This window comes from Crotalus tigris, unplaced genomic scaffold (genome assembly GCF_016545835.1).
Source record: "Crotalus tigris isolate CLP2741 ecotype Arizona unplaced genomic scaffold, ASM1654583v1 scf7180000018730.549990, whole genome shotgun sequence".
Classification (NCBI taxonomy): Eukaryota; Metazoa; Chordata; class Lepidosauria; order Squamata; family Viperidae; genus Crotalus; species Crotalus tigris.
This window is the reverse complement of record NW_024097172.1, coordinates 73,755-94,195: the sequence shown is the minus strand read 5'-3', so window position 1 is coordinate 94,195 and position 20,441 is coordinate 73,755. Positions and strand designations below refer to the sequence as shown.

The 20,441-nt window shown below is 40.3% G+C and overlaps 1 protein-coding gene across 1 annotated transcript in view; it reads right to left on the bottom strand.

Moving 5' to 3' along the window:
* RECK (reversion inducing cysteine rich protein with kazal motifs) overlaps positions 1–20,441 on the bottom strand; it is a gene marked incomplete at its 5' end in the record, with an annotated part of 193,380 nt that overhangs the window by 115,246 nt on the left and 57,693 nt on the right. The window contains 3 exons of the mRNA XM_039355685.1: positions 13,687–13,823; positions 15,343–15,555; positions 18,961–19,140. Coding sequence (XP_039211619.1) covers positions 13,687–13,823; positions 15,343–15,555; positions 18,961–19,140 — 530 coding nt within the window. The remainder of the gene's footprint in view (positions 1–13,686; positions 13,824–15,342; positions 15,556–18,960; positions 19,141–20,441) is intronic.

Sequence of the window (20,441 nt, the reverse complement as noted above, 5' to 3'; positions counted from 1 at the left end):
TTTTTGAAAATGCAAACAAACCAGGAAGATGGTTAGCTTATAAACTTGAAAAAGAGAAGGAGAAAAAATTGACAAACTATTTGAAAAAGGCTGTTTACAATTTAAAAATGAAGCAATAAAAAAGACAATTAAAGAATGCTATGAGAAACTCTATGACAAGGAAGAAACTCCATGGTTGAAAATGACTCAATATATGGAAGAAAATAATTTATCAAAAATTCCAGAAAACGTCAAGACTATGTTAAATGAACAAAAACAATGATGGAATTGACATTGGCAATAAAAAGAAACAAAATGAAAAAACACCAGGACCAGATGGATTCCCAGCAGAGTTTTATAAATGTTTACATATTAAGTTTACCATTGAAAAATCTATGTAATGAACTTTTATTGGAAGCAAAATTCCCAAATACATGGACAGAAGCTAATGTTACCAAAAGAGGACTCAGATCTGACCCAGATCAAAAACTATAGACCGATATCACTACTAAATGTGGACTATAAAATCTTTACTTCAATAATAGCTGAGAGGCTGAAAAGATTTTTGACTGAATTTATACACCCAGATCAAAATGGATTTTTGCCAAAGAGACAAATAAAAAATAATTTGAGGGTAATACTAGATATATTGGAATATTATGAACTTCATCCAGGAAACAACTGGCACTAGTATTTTTAGACACCCAAAAGGCATTTGATAATGTTTCTTGGCAATTTATGATTCAACAACTAAAAACAATGGACTTTGGTCAAACCTTCATAAATACGATTCAGATAATATATCAGAAACAAACAGCAAAAGTAATTGTAAATGGGGATCATACAGAGAATTTTGATATACGAAAAGGCACAAGACAAGGATGTTCATTATCCCCACTGCTACTTATCTTAATTTTGGAAATTTTAAATAGAAACATTAGGCAAGATCCAGAAATTAAAGGATTGAAAATAAAAGATGAAACCTACAAACTGCAAGCATTAGCAAATGATTTGGTATTCATTCTAGAGCAGACATGTCATACACAAGGCCCAGGGGCCGGATGCGGCCCGCGAAGTGGTTTCATGTGGCCCGTGAAGCCATCCTGAAAACAGTGAGGGAACGGCCCCCTCTGCCTTGTCCCTGGCTCAGGCCAGCCGGAAGCCAATGTACAATTTGTGGTGGTCATCTATGCTAAAATACATTCAATCTTAACTCCTCAAGGCTGCCTGGAAATAGCAAGGAACCAGGAGAACCTTGAGCAGCAGCCTTGAGGAAGTGGGGCTGGGCTTGGTGCCGCGGGTGCTCAAGGATCAGGCTGGGCATTTGACCTCTGCTGCCCAGGGCTCTGGGCAACCCCCCCCCCCGCAGGGCCTGAGAGGAACAGTGAGGCTCTTCCAGGGACCATGCCTTGGCACTTGCCCTGGTCCTACCCCCTTCTGCCAGAGACCCTCAGATCTGTCCCACTCCTGCCCAGGACCCCACAGGCACCCTTGACACGAATGATGTAGAGCTGGCCACACCCACCCAGTAGGCCATGCCATCCACGCCCATCCAGTAGGCCATACCCACCCTGGCCACACCCACCCACCCCCCTGAGGGCAACCGCAATGCTGATGCGGCCCTCAATGAAATTGAGTTTGACACCCCTGTTCTAGAGGAACCTTTAAAGATGATTTCTAAACTGTTGGAAAAGATAGAACAATTTGAAGAGATAGCAGGATTAAAGATAAATAGAGAAAAAACTAAAGTGATAGTTAAAAATCTTACAGATAAACAAAAAAAGCAATTATCAGAAAAAATAGAATTGCAAATAGTAAAAAAGGTCAAATACTTGGGAATATATTTGACAGCAAGATGTTCAACAATAAAAGAAGATAATTACATTAAATTGTTAAACCAAATAAAGCTTGATTTGGAAAAATGGAAGACTCTGCAACTGTCGATTTAGGAAGGTTGCTACCGTGAAAATGAATATATTACCAAAAATATTTCTATTTCAAGTGATATCTATAAAACTGGAGAAAAAATTCTTTGAAAATTTAAACTGTCTCATTCAAAAATTTATCTGGCAAGGAAAGAAAGCTAGAATTAAATTGAAAATGTTACAAGAAGCCAAGGGAAATGGAGGCTTTGGCTTGCCAGATTGGGTTTTATATTATCAAGCATCAGTGTTAACATGGATAAAACAATGGATAACTCTTAGAAATAAAAGATTGCTATATTTGGAGGGACATGACCTGCAACTTGTTGGCATGCTTTTCTATGGTATGGAAAAAATAAAATATATAAATACTTCCAAAACCACTACATTAGAAATGCATTATTATTGTCTTCCGGTTCCAGGTTGTAGTTTATGCAGTCACACGGAGATATTCTTCTCTTCGCTGGCTGCCTTTCCTCTGCTGGTAGACCCTTAATCGGGTCGAAAAGTCACCCTGAAGGGGCAACTACCAATGAGGAGGACTCTCGTCAATCGCGGGGGAAGGCAGCAGCTCCTTCCGTGGTCCAAGGCAGCTCCTCAGGGCCGATGGAGAAAAGATCGGCCAGTAACATGGCCGATCATTTAGCTGCACCAGCCGAAAGTCAAAAGAACACCTAAGCATTAAGAAACCACCGTGGATGATCCGGGTGAGACCTTTCCCCCTCTCTCTCTTTGCTCTAATTACTCTCCTGTTAAAAGCCTTTTGGAACTATTTCCCTGCTTTGAAAGAGCTGCCTTTGTCTATCTGGGAAAGAGAGCTTTAACAAAAGAACAAAAGGGGGGGGGAAGGTTAACTTCATATTGACTATTTTTATTTTTGTCACTTTGGGGCCCTGGAAAAAGCCCTATCATAGAACTTTATTATTATATCTATTGTCTAAGCTAGAAAATATTGTTTTCCTATTTCTTGGATTTATTTTTTTAAAGGGATAAATCTTTATTGTTTGAAAAAAAATTTTTGTTGGAAGCTGAAAAAGAGAGTTCACAGCTTACTGAGAGCATCTTGTGGTGAAAACTATTACTGCAACTACATTTCCTCTGTTTTTTGAGGTTGGGGTCCACCTTCAAATGATGATAAAAGAAAAAAGATAAAGGATATGAAACAACTGGGTGGTGAAGTTGCTTACTAGTAATTGTGGAAGTGGATAAGTCCTGATTGTTTGTATGTGTTGACTGCTAGTAAATATAGCCTCCTCTAAAAAAGTAAAAGACTATCTCACCACTGAAATGGAGAATTTCATCCACAGCTTGATTATGAACTTATATTAGAAGCAATTTTGGAAGCAACAGTATATATGAAATCTTGGAGAAACATTAAAGATGACATCTCTGAACCACAAATTGAATCTCAAATCCTAATGGATCAATCTACAGGTCAAGGAACTAGTTCTAGAGAGGCCTATATGCAGCAATATACACAACTTAAAGAGACAGAGGAACAAGTCACTGAGCAAATGGATGTTAATCTACAATTTATGGAGAATTTTGAAGATCAAAGAACGAGTCTAACTGAGACACTTGCAGTGTTAAAAGTATCAGGAACTGACTTTCAGATACAAATTACTGAGAATAGTGACATTGTGGATAATCAACTTGTGACTATAACACGGAAATAAGCTGTCTACACTATACAGATGATATTGGAAGAAGGGAAAGAGAACTTGGCCCAGATTGAAGTACTGATAAGTACCCTCACTCAAATACTGAGACTCGACAATGTAGAAGCTCTATTATGGAAACCGGACTGAAAGAAAGCCAGAGTTAGATTTAAAAATGTGATTTAAAACTTTACTTGACGGGTAAATAAGGCTTTAGAGATCTTGATTGAATAAAGATTAATCAAATATGTGAACTTAGTAAGAAGATGGTTTTCTGTATTAATATGCTTGTTATGGATATAACAATTATTTGGATCAGATTTAAACTTTATTGAATGGGTTAAAAGAGTTTTTCATAGATATAGATTGATTGATTATAGATTTAAAATAGAGTAGAAATGTATTTTTGGAGTAATATTCTTATTTCTAGGAAGGATAGCTATTTGGTAATGGAAGGAGAATAAGAGGGATTTCTGATAAAAGAAGAAATGGTATTAATAAATGAGTTACTAGATTAAAAAATAGAATACTTGTAGAAAATATAAGAATGTTATGGTTGAAATAATATGTGTATTTTATAGATAAGGATTATGCTAAGGAAAAAGGAAAAAGAGGGACACCTGAAGTGTTAATAATATGTTTATTTAAAAGCCAAATTGGAATATGGTAATTGTAAATAGTAAAGCTTAAAAACAGGATTTGGATTTATACAGATGAAATGTTATTGATGATTGTTCTGATTGATTGAATTTTATTGAAAAATACATTAATTTGAATATATTATTTGAGGAAAATAGAGAGGGAGTTTCTAATAATTTAACCTGTTATATATGTATGATTTTGTTTTTGGATGATTGATTACCCTATCACCACATTGTTTCTCAAGCATCTTGTTGTAAAAATAAAAAAAATCAATAAAACTTGTTTTTTAAAAAAAGAAATGCATTATTATTAACTTGGGAAAAAATAAAATGTAAAATCTATTTGAAAATTCCAGGATGGCTTTCAGCAATGGAAGCATTCATACATCCAATCTAGTCAGTCTCAATAAAATATGGACACACAAAGACATTCTAAATTCTGAAGAGAACTTAAAATCCAGGCAAGAGATGGAAAATCAGGGCATCGATTTAACATGGGGTGGTCACATTTACAAATGCAAGTCAGATATGATAAAGATATTAAACAGTATGGATTTTACAAAGAACAGTATGTTTGATCAGATATTATTAACTTCTGATGAAAAATTAATTGTCAGGTTCCTGTCCGGATGCTGCCATTCTGAGAGGAGGGGAACTGTTACTTGGGGATTTCAGAATTTGCTGCTTCTGCTTTGATGTATATGTATGGGAAATAGGGAGGGGGAAATGGGCCACCAGGGCTATCTGGATGGACTCCTTTCTGGCCAATTTCAGCCTGTTACCCAAGGCTACTGCGCTAAGAAGATAACTTGTTATTATTTTCTCATCCCAGAGTTCTCATAACACCTTCATGCAGTGCTGGGATTCAAATATGTGAACAACCAGTTCTCTATGTGGATGCCACTTCCGGAAGTCCATTCTGGGCATGGGCATCAAAAATTAGCTACTGGTTCTGTCAAAGTGGTGTGAACCAGCTGAATCCCACCACTAACTTCATGCCAGCGGATTGGCTCCTAATGGACTGGGGCATTGGGGGAGGGTTTGAACAATGGGGAAATTAGCTTAACAATTCACATGGGAACTTCAGATTCCGCCTGGCTTCTTTGCAATCACTTTCCCTCAATAAAAGTTCCTTTTGAAATAATGCTTGTTTCAAGAGTCATGCTTTTCTGAGAAGATAGCTGAGGCAGGACCTTATAGTAACTTTGAATGGTCACTAAATGAACTACTTGTACTTTATCACTAGAGATTTTAAAGAAGAGATTAGACAGCATGGCTGGTTCAGGAATTCTGGCAGTTGAAACCCACAAGTCATAAAAGTGCCATCATTCCCCAACTCTGGTACAGGATATAGGATCTCCTGCTTGGACAGGACTTTGACCAAAAGACCTCCAAGATCCCTTCCAACTCTGTTTTTGTATATCTGTAACCTGTTACAAGATGACAACTTACACTTCCAAGGAACACTATGAATTTGACCTTATTGCTATGCACTTGAAAAATAGCATATAGAAATAATCACTGTAACAGAAGGGGAGGATAACATTTATGGATGAATTCTGAGCCAAATCTTTTATTATAGTATCAGTTACATTCCTAAGAATCAGAAATTCCTTGCAGGAGTGAAATCTGGATTTATCCTATCTGAAGATGAGTCAAGTTACTGTTCTAATGGATGCCATAAAATATAAGAGGCAGAAGATAAAATAGGTTGGAATAATTGTGTGCTGTGTCACAGGTTCCGACTAATGAAGCACTTCAAAGAACTTTCAGGCATGTTTCCTAAAGTCTTTATTACAGAGCTACAATTTTGCCGGTCACCATCATGGACGTTTTGATGCCAGAATCTGACTTCCTCTCGCTGGCATCAATATTTTCTTGCTAAACCCCTCCTTTGTCTTGCAGTCACAAGTCACATTATCCAATTAGTGTGAAGGTCAAAAGTTTACTTCCTCTTTCTTTCCCGGGCTTTCCCCCCCCACACTCTAAGCTATGTATTAACCCAGTAATTACCAGACGGTTTTGCATATTGTCAAAGCAAGAATATACAGTATTTGCAGCATTGACATCCGGCCCCCCTTACAAGAAGGACAGATCCTGTAAAGTAAACAAAAGCATATGTTAAGGGTTATCTTTCGGTTTGCTGGGGTGTTTCACATGAAACCTTTCGATCAATCTGTCAGCGTTCACTTCACTAGATTTCACCCAGGTGGCTTCAGACAATGGGTATCCCTTCCATTGTACTAAGTACTGTAATTTCCCTCTAAAGATTCTGGAGTCAAGAATACGTTTCACTTCATAGTGGGTCTGCCCTGCCACTACGAGGGGTCCAGGTGCCTTCTTTGGAGGAGGTCTTAAAGTGGAGCCCCGATAAGGCTTCAACAAACTACAATGGAAAACTGGGTGAATTTTCCCTAACAGTTTAGGGAGTTTTAGTTGTACTGTGACTGGGTTGATGACCTTTACTATGGGGAAAGGCCCCAAGAATTTTGGTCCCAATTTCTTGCTGGGCAATTTGAGGCGTAGATATTTAGTTGACAGATAGACCTTTTCCCCAACTTGGAATGTTCTTTGGGGAGCCCTCTTTTTATCAGCCTGCTTTTTATAGGTTTCAAAAGTCTTTTTTAAAGCAGTTTTTGTGTTTTTCCAAACTTCTTCCCACCCTCTCACCCATTGATCAAGTGTCTGTGAAGCGGAGGGCAACTGAGGATATTCAGGTATTGGGTTAAATTCTTTCTCTGTGGCTACTTTGAAAGGCATGTAGCCGGTGCTGCTGTGCACGGAATTATTGTACGCCACCTCCGCAAAAGGGAGGAGATCAGTCCAGTTCATCTGTTGGTAAAAAACGTAGCATCTAAGATATTGCTCCATCATTTTGTTAGCGGCTTCAGCGGCCCCATTGGTGGCTGGATGAAAAGCAGATGATAACCCTTGAGATGATCCAATCAATGTAAAGAAATTTCTCCAAAACATCGCTGTGAATTGCACCCCGTCTGAAATTATTCGCTTAGGGGCACCATGCAGCCGGTAGATATATTTCAGGAACAATTTGGCCAGTCGTTAGGCAGATGGGAGTCCTTTGCAGGCGATGAAATGAGCCTGTTTCGAGAACAGGTCTATCACAGTCCAGATGACAGTATTTCCCCTACTTTCCACTATAAAGTCCATAGCTATTTCTTCCCAGGGTTGAGAAGGGTCTGCCACGGGTTGCAGTAACCCAGGAGTTTTCCCCGGGATTCTTTTCATTGCGGCACAGTACAACTTTTTACATAGTTTTCCACATCCTTTTTCAGCCCCGGCCACCAGAATTGCCGGCGGGTGAGGTGTAGGGTTTTCAAATATCCAAAGTGTCCAGCCTGCTTTACATCGTGGTTGTGTTTGAGAGCATTAAGACGGAGCGCTTCTGGCAAATATAACTTCCCCCCTTTGTAAGCCAAGCCATCCCTGCATGTTAGGGACGCTTGATTATCTTTGAACCATTGGTCAGTGAGGAGCTCTCGTTTTATTTTCTTCACTCCAGGGTCATCAGGATTGGGGACCCTGCGAGGTGTAAATTGAGCAACAGTTTGTGGATTGGGAATAATTACCTCGTTAACCTGCTCTCGTTCGCTTTTGTACTGGGGTAACCGGGATAGCGCATCAGCTAGAAAGTTCTTTCCTCCTGGTATGTACTTTAGAGTGAAGTTGAAGCAGTTAACATACTGTGCCCACCGTACTTGCTTTGGTGACAATTTGCGGGGAGTTTTCAGTGCCTCTAGATTCTTGTGATCTGTCCATACCTCAAATGGCACCTTGCTCCCTTCTAGACAGTGTCGCCAGTTCAATAGCGCCCACCTAATTACGAAGGCCTCTTTCTCCCAGATTGCCCATCTTCGCTCGCTCTCAGTGAATTTCTTAGAGGTTAGGCGCAGGGTTGCAGGATCCCATTTTTGTTCTTTTGAAGTAACACTGCTCCAACCGCCACATCACTGGCATCGGCTTGAATCAAAAAGGGTTCCCCTGGGCAGGGGTGCTTTAGAACCGGTTCAGCAGCAAATAGTCTCTTTAAATTCTCAAAAGCTGTTTGACAGCTCATTGTCCATGCTAATGGTTGGCCCAGTCATGGTTTCCCTCCTCCTTTGTCTGTTTTGAGTAGTTCTGTAAGACGAAGGGCCATCTCGGCAAAAGAAGGGATGAATTGAAAATAAAAGTTGGCAAAACCCAGAAAGCTCTGGAGCTGTTTGCGAGTCCTTGGGGGCTGCCATTCGATTATAGTTTTCACCTTGGCCGGATCCATTTCAATACCCTCATTGGAAATTCAGTAGCCAAGATAGTCTAATTGGGTTTGGTGAAATTCACATTTTGACAATTTGACATAAAGCTTGGCATTCAATAGTTTCTTTAACACTTCTCTCACTAGCTTTATGTGATCATTCATATTTGTGCTGTATATCAGGATATCATCAAGATACACCAAAACCCCTTTGTACAAGTGATCATGTAGAACCTCATTAATCAACTGCATAAATACAGCTGGGGCCCCCTGTAGTCCAAATGGCATGACTTTGAACTGATAGCTCCCCATAGGACAGTTGAAGGCAGTTTTCCACTCGTCTCCCTCTTTTATTCTCACCCGGTAGTATGCCTCTCTTAGGTCTAACTTAGTGAAGACACTCCCCTTAGCCAGATGGGTCAATAAATCCTTTAGGAGGGGGAGGGGGTATTTATTTTCCACACTTACAGCATTGAGTCCCTTGTAGTCTACGCAGAGACGAAGAGACCCATCTTTTTTCTCTTTGAACAACACAGGGGCTCCCATGGAAGATTTGGCCCATTCAATAAACCCCCTCACTAGGTTTTTGTTCACATATTGCTGCATCTCCTCCATTTCGAGGGGGGATATAGCATACATCCTCGGACGTGGGAGTTTGGCTCCGGGCACCAGTTCGATGGAGCAGTCATTGGGTCTGTGAGGGGGTAGGGCATCACATTCTTTTTCACTGAACACCTCCACCAGGTCCAAGTATTCTTTGGGGATGACTGGTTCGCCTGGAGTCAGTGAGGCAGCCATGTGCGCTCGCTCATTGGGTGGCCTAAGATGCCCAGTAACATCTGTTGAATCAATGGGGGGATCAGGCCCTATAGGTAGTCTCACAATTCTCATTCCTTTCTCCCACCAGATAAACGGCTTCCATTTGTCCAACCAGGCTAGTCCTAGGATCACTGCCTCGGTCATTTTTGGAGCCACCAGGAAACGAATAAACTCCCAGTGTGCACCTATTTCTAGGCGTAAAGGCTCAGTTAATTGTGTAATAAGAGTCCCTCCCATCAGGGAGCCATCGGCTTGCTCAAATCTCATCGGTTTGGAAAGCTGTTTTGCCCTTATGCCCATTTTCATGGCAAACGCCAGACTAATAATGCAGTGGGTGCATCCCGAATCAGTTAGTACGTTTAAGTCTATTTGTGCCCCAGACTTAGGGATTATAAGTTTGGCGGCCAGTGAAAAAGGCAGGATTTGTCGACTCACCATTGGGTCGTTTTCTCCTTCATTGTCGCTATCAAAGAAGGGAAGAGCAGGGGCAGGTCCACCTGGAGTCTTGGTATCCTCCTGTGTGTGGGGTGTAACCTGGGCAACTGGTTCTTGCGTGAGTCGATTGGATTTTTCTCTCGTTAGCCGCTGAGCAGGTTTCTTTTGCATTGCCGGTCCTGGTTTGCTCTGCAGTTGAGGGTAGGGGACTGGACAGGTGGCCGCTCGATGTCCTCCTTGTCCACACCGGAAACAATCGAAGGAAGGGCGTGCAGGTGGCCTGGGTCTCTCAGCCCTTGCAGTAGTTGAAGGCTTTCGTGGGGGTGATTGCTGTACAGGTAGCTCTGGTTGCTGTTCGGGTTCATGTGGGGGAGGCTTTTTATAGCGAGAGAGCTTAACATCTAGCTTCACGACTGTCTGGTACCACTCCTGCAGCCAATCAGGTATTTCTCGATAGATGCAGGCCTGAGATGCAGGCCTGAGAGAGGTGATCGTCTAATCCCTCAATGTATGAGGGACTGCTCAGGCCACCCCTCTATTCGACCTGCTATCTTGCAGAATTCTCGCACGTACTCCAGGGCAGGCCTCCCAGCTTGTTTTATTTTGTGAATTTGTCCTGCTGCTTTGAGGCCGATGGATGGGTCCTCAGATCTTTCTCTCAGACTTAAAAGAAAGCGGTGGGGATCTTCCAATTTGGGGGCTTGCTCGCTATATAAATGGTTCAGCCATTCAGATGCTTCTCCCTCTAGGTTGGACGCAATAACATCAACCATGGCCCCTGGTTCCGGGTACAGATAGGCCCAGTATTTCAAGTGAAAACGCACTTGGTTGAGAAAAAAAAACAGCTTCTCTGGGTCCCCATCAAAGGTTGCATTGAAGGGTGTTGCAAACACAGGCTGCTGTGACCCCCACTGGGGCTGGTTCCACGGCTGCTGGGCCCTCTGCTGCTGGCCAGCGGGGTTGTAGTGGTCTTCTCTGTTGTTGGATTGCAGGGGGTGGTGATGCCCTCTGCTGCTGCTGATCATTCATCTGCTGGGGAAACCCATCTACCCATTGCTGCAGATGCCTCAGACTGGAACTCAACCTCTCTTCAGGGTTGGGGTCTGTGGCCGGCAAAGGCAGGGTCTGACAGGCTTCCGGCTGGGCTCCCCACTGCTCTTGTGGCCACCCCAGGTGCTGTAGGCCCCAACCTGGCTGCAGATTTATGCCCAGGGGTTGTACGTTTGGGGACTGTGGCCAACCTCCTTGCTGTGGCTGTTCTCCCAACAGCTGCTGATTTCCTGGCTTCTGTACCACCCCAAGACATTGCAAGGCCTCTATTAGCTGTGGTAAGTTCAGAGGACATGGATCAGCCACTTGCTGGGAAACCCACTTTCCCCTTTGCTGCAGAGGATTCAGACTGGGATTCTCTCTCTCAGGGCTGGAGCCCATGGCAGGAACATTTGCAATGGAAGGGCTGTAGGTTTCACTTTGTAGGAACTGATTACTGTTTTTCATTTCTAAGTTTTGAAATCTTTCCAACGACTCACCCATAACTGTGTTATCTGTCCATTCTGCTTCTGAAGTCTTCGCTCTCAGCTGGGAAATCTGCCAAATTTCTCTCTCCCCCGGCTTGCTGGCTGTCGCTTTCCCCCACGGGGAAACTGTTGCAGCCACGGGGCTGGTCTCAGGCAATCTTTCTTTCTCCATAATGAGATCTTCCCCGAAACTTTGCCAACTCCTCTCAGGCATAGAGGCAGCTGATGGAGTTCGGGACCGCAGGTCGTTTGAAAAGAGTGTTGGATTCTGGCATGATGTCACAGGTTCCGACTAATGAAGCACTTCAAAGAACTTTCAGGCATGTTTCCTAAAGTCTTTATTACAGAGCTACAATTTTGCCGGTCACCATCATGGACGTATTGATGCCAGAATCTGACTTCCTCTCGCTGGCATCAATATTTTCTTGCTAAACCCCTCCCTTGTCTTGCAGTCACAAGTCACATTATCCAATTAGTGTGAAGGTCAAAAGTTTACTTCCTCTTTCTTTCCTGGGCTTTCCTCCCCCCCCACTCTAAGCTATGTATTACCAGACAGTTTTGCATATTGTCAAAGCAAGAATATACAGTATTTGCAGCATTGACATGCTGGATGCTTGGGAAATCAAAATTTGGGGCAGAAATTTTGGAAGAGTCTGTCAAATAAAATAAACAATAGCTTAGAACCGTGGTGATAAACCTATGGCACACGTGCCAGAGGTGGCACACAGAGCCATTTCTGTGGGTACATGCGCTGCGGAGAAAAAAACCCAGATCCCACATAAGATGGATTTTCGCTGCCAGACTCTTTAATTTCTTAAAAGTTTACTTGATGCAGAATGCATATCCTTCCCTTTCTGCATCAACTTAAACAGTCTGGTAGCAAAAATCCAATAGTGGGGAAAAAATCCCAGTCTCATGCATGGGGAATATGCACCGCCTGCCTCCCCCTCCCCCCATGCTTCGGGACGGCGCTGCCAGCAGCTTTCACAGGTCCATTAGGCTGGCGCCACCGCCACTCAGAGGCCTGGCCTGCTCAGCACAGAAGAAACAAAACAGCCAGCTAGCAAACTCAAGCAGACATGGTAGAGCATGCCTACCAGACCTGCCTATTTTTTCAAATGGCATTTAACATCCAGTTCGCCAAACTGAACGATACATTCCCACCACTGCCTGGATCTCCCGCAACCCTGCCCAATCAATCAATTAATTTCAACTTCTTGTGGGGAAAAAAAAGATCTCGCGAAGTTGGAATTGATTGATTGAACTTTTTTTTAGTCCCACCTGGTGGCGGAGAAAGTAACGGAGGTCCGTTACTAGAAAGGTGCCACGTGGGTCCGATCGGGGGCAGGAAGCCAGCCACCACTGCCCAACCTACTTCTCACCTGGCTGGCTGGCTGGTACAAAGCCTGACTGCTTTTATTCTCATCCCCACTCAAGTGGCCATCAGCAGCATGCGTGCCTCTGCTCCATCTGAGTTCAAGAAAGTGGAGGTGCAGCAGTAGGATTGCTCACAATAAGAGCGGATGCGTTGCTTGCTCGTTTGCGCTCGCCTTATAGAGAGCAATCCTGTTGCTGCGCCTCCACTTTCTTCAAGTCGGATGGAGCCGAGGTGGCTGTTTGAGTGGGGAGGACAATCTTTGCTGCTGGGCCACACCTGGGCTATGCCCAGCCGCTGCCTCCCAAACTCTACCTTCGCCACTGGGTATGAGCAGTGGCAGATCACTCTGTCCTGGGGGGAAGGCAGCGGTGGCTTAACCCTAACCCCTTCCCTGTCCCCTGCCTCACCTTGCCTCACCCCGCAGGATGAGCCTCCTACCCACCGCCCCACCCACCAGAGACCCCCTGGATCTCCCCCAACCCTGCCCAGCCCCCACAGGCATCCCTCCCCACGAGCAACATCAAGGTGGCCACGCTCATCCTGTCCATGCCCACCCAGTCTGCTGTGACCACTGCAACCGCACCCACCCAGTGAGCCGCGCCCACCTGGCACCCAGCGATAAATAAATTGGTTTTGGGTTGCAGTTTGGGCACTCGGTTTCTAAAAGTTTGCCATCACTGGCCTAGAAAATCTAAACACAGAAGGAACATAAAAGAGCTCCAGAAAAATGAACCATAGTATCACTATAGCAAAGAAATTGGAACAAATTATGGTAACTATACTTAAAAGAAAGTATAATACAGACAAGGTGAAAGACTGTCAATTAAAATACCACTTTTAAGATGTTAGAACAGAGCTCTCAATAGGCTAAAAAAACAATGTACGTGACCACTGTGAAGAACCAGCAATACTGGAATCACAAAATGGCACGATTACAAAGGTAATTAAACTGAATGACAATAAAATAATTATCAATTATAATTATCCTAAGGCTTTGCTCCCATTGGTTTTTTGGTCAAATCTAGAAATACTGTAAACTGCTTTGAATTCTAAATGTTTCATGGAGTCTGTTCTTCAGTACTTACGAAGGTATGTATCTAAAGGTATGCAAGTCTCCAAATCATCAGCTGGAGATAAAAGTTCACAGATGCTTTCAGCCATATGTCCCTCAGGAAATTTGCTTAAGTCTCCACATTTTTTGAGAATTTCTACACAATCTGACCTTCAAGAAAACAAAATGTTTGCACATTATATATGGCAGAGTATTTCAAACTAAAAAGAAAAGCACACAGGTGCACATATAAAAATAATATACAATTTTAAAAACAAATATCAATGAACCTAAGTGTTATACATACAGTATATTCTTACATATGTAACATTGGGTCTCTGTAAAGCACATGAAAGAGATGTTTTGGAATGTATGGAACCGCACAATTTTTTAAAATCCTTCCATAGCTACCATACAAGTCTGAAAAAAGACACAATTAATTAAATGTTAGGAAACAAATTTGTAGGCTTTTCCATGTATTCCAAATCACCTCTTTCTGGAGATTTGCACAGCCCTATATAATATATGTAATTATATAGCATGTGGGACTTCCATCAAAATTATTTTATTTACTTATTAAATTTATTTGCCACCCATCTTGCCTGGTAGCAAAAATTATAGACACAGGGGGATCCAATAACGTCATTTTGAATACAAATATATAGAGATTCTGCCAGTTCTTATTGTACTGATATTTTTCCAATTAAAAACATTTTGGATGAACTCTCAAATTATGAGACCTTTACAGTTCTTGAATTTGTCCCAAAATTATGCTCAGGGTAATTCACCACTAAGCAGACTAGAAGTTTAGCCAAAATATTTTATGTACATTGTACAGAACATTATTTGACTGTCTGCAGGCTTATTCCTCTCCACAATTTCATAGGTTTTAGATCTGCACAGCAGAACCTGACTAGACCCTATCAATTACATAATATATTAGGTTTATACAGTTTACTAAAAAAAATCTGTAAAAAAGTAATTTTGTAGCCATCTTATCTGAAAGTCAAACCTGAACTTGGTTTGATAACCCTGATTTGCACAAACATTTGAAACCAATTGTTGTTTGAATTTCCAAACATATCACATCGTTACTTTTGTACTTTCTTCTACTTGCTCAACTCTCCATCCTATATTTGCAAACAAATTACAAATTAATTTATATTTTTTATTTAAATATAAATAAAATATGCTTTAATAATTAAAAATAATTTTGAATCAGTTCTAGAACAAAATGTTGAAGCTTTATTTGTTGGAAATTAATTCTAATCTCAGCTTTGCTTTCTACTTTCTTCATTTTGTTACTGAAAATACAATTTTTACAATACTACTATCGTTTAATTTTCCTTTTTCTATATGCATATCCAACTGAAAACCTATTAAATTAACTCTCTTCGTGCTATCATCTAAATATTTAAAGAAAAAACTAGAATCAAGAACAAGCATACAGTGCCTTTCTCCAACATTCTCTCAAGATCTCCACACAATCAGCTGAAAATTCTGAAGGACAGCTGCCCTTACATTAGCCTGATGATGAGTACAGACTTCTTACAAGATATGACGTATTAGCATATTTCCCTTATATTTTTCAACTGAAAGTATGAAAGTACATGTAATCCCTTTTGCTATCTAGTCTTAACATTAAGAAAAATACCTGAAAACAGCTATTAAATGCTAAAAATCTACTTACTTGCAAATAATACTTCCTCTAGATTTACTATGACAAGGTTTAATTTGCAGTGAACAAGCAACTGCCTTCCACATTTCTGGTTGGCATTTTTTAATATCAAGTACAGGGATATTTATAAAAGGCATCTTAATGCTTCCTTTTTCCCAAAGTTTCATATCATTCATAGCTCCTTGATCTGACTGGGCATTGCAGCTTCTGAAGAGTTCAGTAGGCCTTCAAGGAAAAAGTCACGCAAAAAGAAGTCAACAATAATTTCACGATATTTAGATAAAGATAATAAAAATTAATAAAGTACATTTTAGATAAAAAGCTGGATTTTGCCTAAAATAAAAAATGGACTGATGTATATTATGAATTAATTATGTGCCATCATGTCATTTTTCAACTTCTAGCAATCAAATAGAGATTTTCTCTATATATTTATATATTTATATCTATTCCTAATCTGCTCTTTCAAGTTTCCTAAAAGTGATTTCATGCTTTACATAATAAAAAGAATTATTGCAATCCAATGCTAAATTTAAAATATTGAGCCCAATTATTTGATTTCAATAATAGAACTGCATTAAAAATGTATAAAGAAAAGCTAGACTTTAGTTTGAAAAGACTTTCAGAAAGAACATATATTAAAATAGGAAATGAAAACATTACCTAGAGGTAAGTTATTTTGAATATTTTATTTTAAAAAAATCAGAAAGAGAAGATAAAAACACAAAGAATTTCATTAGGATCAGAAATGTATATTTCTGGAAACTCATCTAACTAAATGCATACAATTACAGAAGTACAATTATACAATTGTGATACAATCAACATTTAAAGATTCTTAGATTGGAACTTCATAGAGCTATATTAAAGATCAGGCATGTCAAACTCCTGACGTCATGTGACGTATTGCAACTTTTTCCCCATTGCCGGCAAAGGGGTGGGCATGGTTTCGGCATGACATATTTGGCCCGTGGGCTGCAGTTTGACATGCCTGTTATAGATGGTATTACGTTATAGATATTAAAATAGAGAATAACTTAATAGCTGAGGATAATCAAGTAGAAATATTTACAAATATATTTTAGAATAATAAATGTAATTAAAAAATTTAATAATACAACCTGGGAATAAGATTTTAGTAACACAACCCCAAAATCAAAACTATTGCATATAAGAACCGGATTTTAATATCTTATATTAGAGACAATGAATTATTTTTAACTATGAAGATACACATCTATTCAGAAAGCTGATTTTGTGTTTATATATTCTGAAACATAAGCTCACAGCCAGAACAGCCTATTTCTGGCTTGTCTATGCTATAGACAAGATTCAAGTTATTGAGTCTCAAGTTATTTGAATGGACTCCTGTGTGAAAATTAGATTTTCCTTTGTTTTCTCTGACATCCGCATGCATGCATACAAACACAATGTCAGAGCCCATTCCTGTTTCATTTCTATCTATCCCCTCTGACTTAAAAACAAATCTCACCTTTCCCTGGGTTCTGCCATACTCCCAAGGGGGAGGGGGGATGTGCCTGTGGGATTATTGCTTTTGCTTCCTCTATTTGCTACAATGTAACCTTTTGCTTTGTTTATTGCCTCTGTGTCTGCTGCCCACTACAATGTAACAATTTGCTTCCTGTGCTATGTTTTTCTCTGAACTTTATCTTCCTAAACTATCAGTTAGAACAAGGGAGGAAATAAGGAATGTAACCCAGTGCCCGGTTTATTTCTACACTCTTGAGAGAAGGTGCAAAGAATTGCTTAAACATCGCTGTTACAACCAGAGCCGGCCTGATATTATCTCCCCCTTCCCACGATGGACTTAACACCTGGGGATTGGCTGGTTTGAACCATCTGGACGAACTATGGGGTGGGGTTTGCTTGGGGACACTTTAACCTATTGATCTATGCGGGAAAACCTCAGATCCTGTCTAGTATGTTTGCTATCAGCTTCTCCTAATAAAAGTTCCTTTTGGAAGAGCTTGTTTCCATGAGTTCTGCTTTCTTGGGGTGAAGTATTGAGGTGGGCCTTGACAGTGGCACACTCAGAAAATAGCAGTCACTTCCAGGATCACACCATTTGGGGGATGGGAGCAAGAGAATGGCAGGGGAGTGCTGTAGGATTCTTACAGTCAATCGTAAAGGTAAACAACCACTGAGGCAATAACTGTAACTTCAGGACCGGGTCATAAGGGGACTTTCAATTAAGGGAGGATCTGCCATAATTTCAATTGCTAAATAAGAGCTATTTGTAAACTATTCTTTTAGAATAGCTTTAACTTGGTTTTTAGTTACAAGAAAGAGCTCTTGTGTAATGGTCCCATCAGAGCCTGGTTCGGAGGAAAAGGAGTTGGAACCGGAACCATCTAATGAAGATGGCACATCTCCCTTGGAAAAGTTGGAGAGGCCAATGGCTGAGGATGATGTTATCCCAAGCCCCTCAGGCAGTGGGGAAGATAGTCAACCGGATGGAGAGCTGCCTGTCCTCACAGACACAGGGGAGGATCAGCTGCAGACAGGTAGTTGTGCTGATAAGCAGTAGATCACTACTGATGAGGAACAATTGCCTCCCTCACTCAATCCAAGGGGACAAAGAGTAGAGCGGAGGCAAGCTCAAAGCAGGGCTGCGGGGCTACTTAGGAGAAAGTCACCCTGCCCCTCACAAGGAATACTTGGTGTGGGTTAACTTAAGAAGAAACTGGGGTGGGGGCAGTTTCTCTTTGCCAGGAACAATTATTTGTTTTGGCTTACACTCCCCTACTCTAAATCTCTTCTCCCCTACCACATGAAGCTTACGAATATACAATCTCTTGATCTGGGTCTCTTTTTAGGAAAGCACTATGTTGCCAAACTCTCTCCTATTGTTCCTCCAGGTGCACATCCCATCATGTGTTTAATAGTTACCTTGACAGAATAATTTTTGCTTTGGAATTATACTCTAGGGGTAACAGTTGGTTACTAATATCTATATTAGCACTTATATAAATATATATTAAAGATAATAAATGAATGATTTATTTTTGTAATGTTTAATTGTTAATTCAGATTAGATTTTGCTTATTATCAGCCATTAGGATGCTTAGGCTTTAAACAGAAATAAGAATGTGTGTGTGTGTGTGTGTGTGTATGTGTGTGTGTGTGTGTGTTGTAGTTAACAAAACCACTATTTAACCATCCAATTTCATACAAAAAAGATATTCCATCCTATTAAAATATTTAATTTAAAGCACTAACTACAAGTTAACAAGCTCTATGATCTTAATTAGTCAGATCCTGGCTGTTTCCTATGACTGACAAGATCTTAACCCATGCAACAATCATTCTTTTAAGTACAAGGGCAATTCGGAAATAAACCTCCATTTGGTTATCAATGACAGACACTCGCAGATACAGAACTTTTATTATACACATTAGAAAACTACAACATTATTTTTTGACATAATTGCCATTCAAATTGTGGCACTTGTCATAACGTCTTACAAGGTTTGAAATTCCTTCTGCAAAAAAAATCTCTCGCCTAGGAATGAAGCCATCCAGATCCAGAATTAGCAATCATACTTTCTCCAACATACTTATACATTTCAAAACAATATTGTCTAAAAATAGTGAGAAAACCTTTCTTACCTGTTATTAAAATTAGTGCAGAAAGTAAGATTTCTACAGCCAAGCTGACAAGGTTCACGTACATCTGCTAAGCAAGTCAACATGGAAACTTCAATGGGATTATATTCACAAAAACGATCAAATTCTTGCCAGCTTTGTGTATTGCCCCAGCTGCTTGTATAAAGTTTAGTACACACATCTCTAAAAAGAGAGTACAAATATATGCAAAATAAAATAAAAATGAAATATTTTATGTTTAAATATACTTTAGCATATAGTTCATAAGACTTTTTGTCCCAAACATAGAAAGCAAAACATAAGGACTGCAAGAAGTTGTAGACTTTTAATTATGTCCAACCCATTGTTGATGTAATCATTAAAAAGAGTTTGCTAATAATTTTTTGTATAGTTACTGAAATTAGGTTCTACTGGACATACCAAGTCTTACCTGTGAATGCCTAGGACATGCTTGTTGTTGTTAATTGTGAAGTTGTGTCCAACCCATCATGACCCCATGGACAACGTTCCTCCAGGTCTTCCTGTCCTCTACTATCTTCTGGAGTCCATTTAAGTTCACGCCTACTGCTTCAGTGACTCCATCCAGCCACCTCATTCTCTGTCGTCCCCTTCTTCTATTGCCCTCAATCTTTCTCAGCATTAGACCCTTCTCCAATGAGTCCTTCCTTCTCATTAGGTGGCCAAAGGACATGCTTAGAATCATACTATTTTCTTCTTGTGTCTTAAAGAAGACAGTTTCTGTTTCTTCCTGAATTACTGAATATAGCTGATATTTTAAATATTTATATCTTTTTAAAATAAAAACAGACTGTTCTTCACAATTGCCTGACTGCTCATTTCCTCGATAGCAAACTCAGAAGCTAAATGATGAGTTGCCTATCTCGGTTTCATAGTCTAGAAATGGTGCATTTTGGACACAGCGGTATCATATGGGGCTACTTTAATTTGCACTCATGCTTAAGTGCAAATTGATATCCCCCATAGAAATACTGAGACATAGATTGGAGGGGGGGGGAGAGACTTGAAATTAATGAAATTCATGCAGTCTGGAAAGCTGCAACTAACTCAAAAAGAACAAACCAAATAGAAAAGACAGGGATATTAAACTATATATATTCACTTGCACAGAAATTTAGGAATCAAAGTATGGAAATCCTTTTGAAACTTGCTCAAAGGCAAGAAGGCAGGCAGGCAGGCAGGCAGAAAGGAAGGAGATGTAGCCATGGGAATTTATTATACCTTGCTTGGGCACAAATAACTTTTATATAAGGCCTGTCTGCAAGATATTGCCAGTCTTTCAAAGAAATCTGGAATAGTGACAATGGGAGATTTCAATGATTGGGGGTTCTGTTGGGAATCTATCACTGCTGAGTTAAAGGTGCAATAATTTTTTCTCCTTTCTTGTTGACAATCTCATTTGTCAGGAGGTGGATAAAATAACAAAATTTTCAGCTTCAGAGACATTTACTTTATTAGAAGTAATA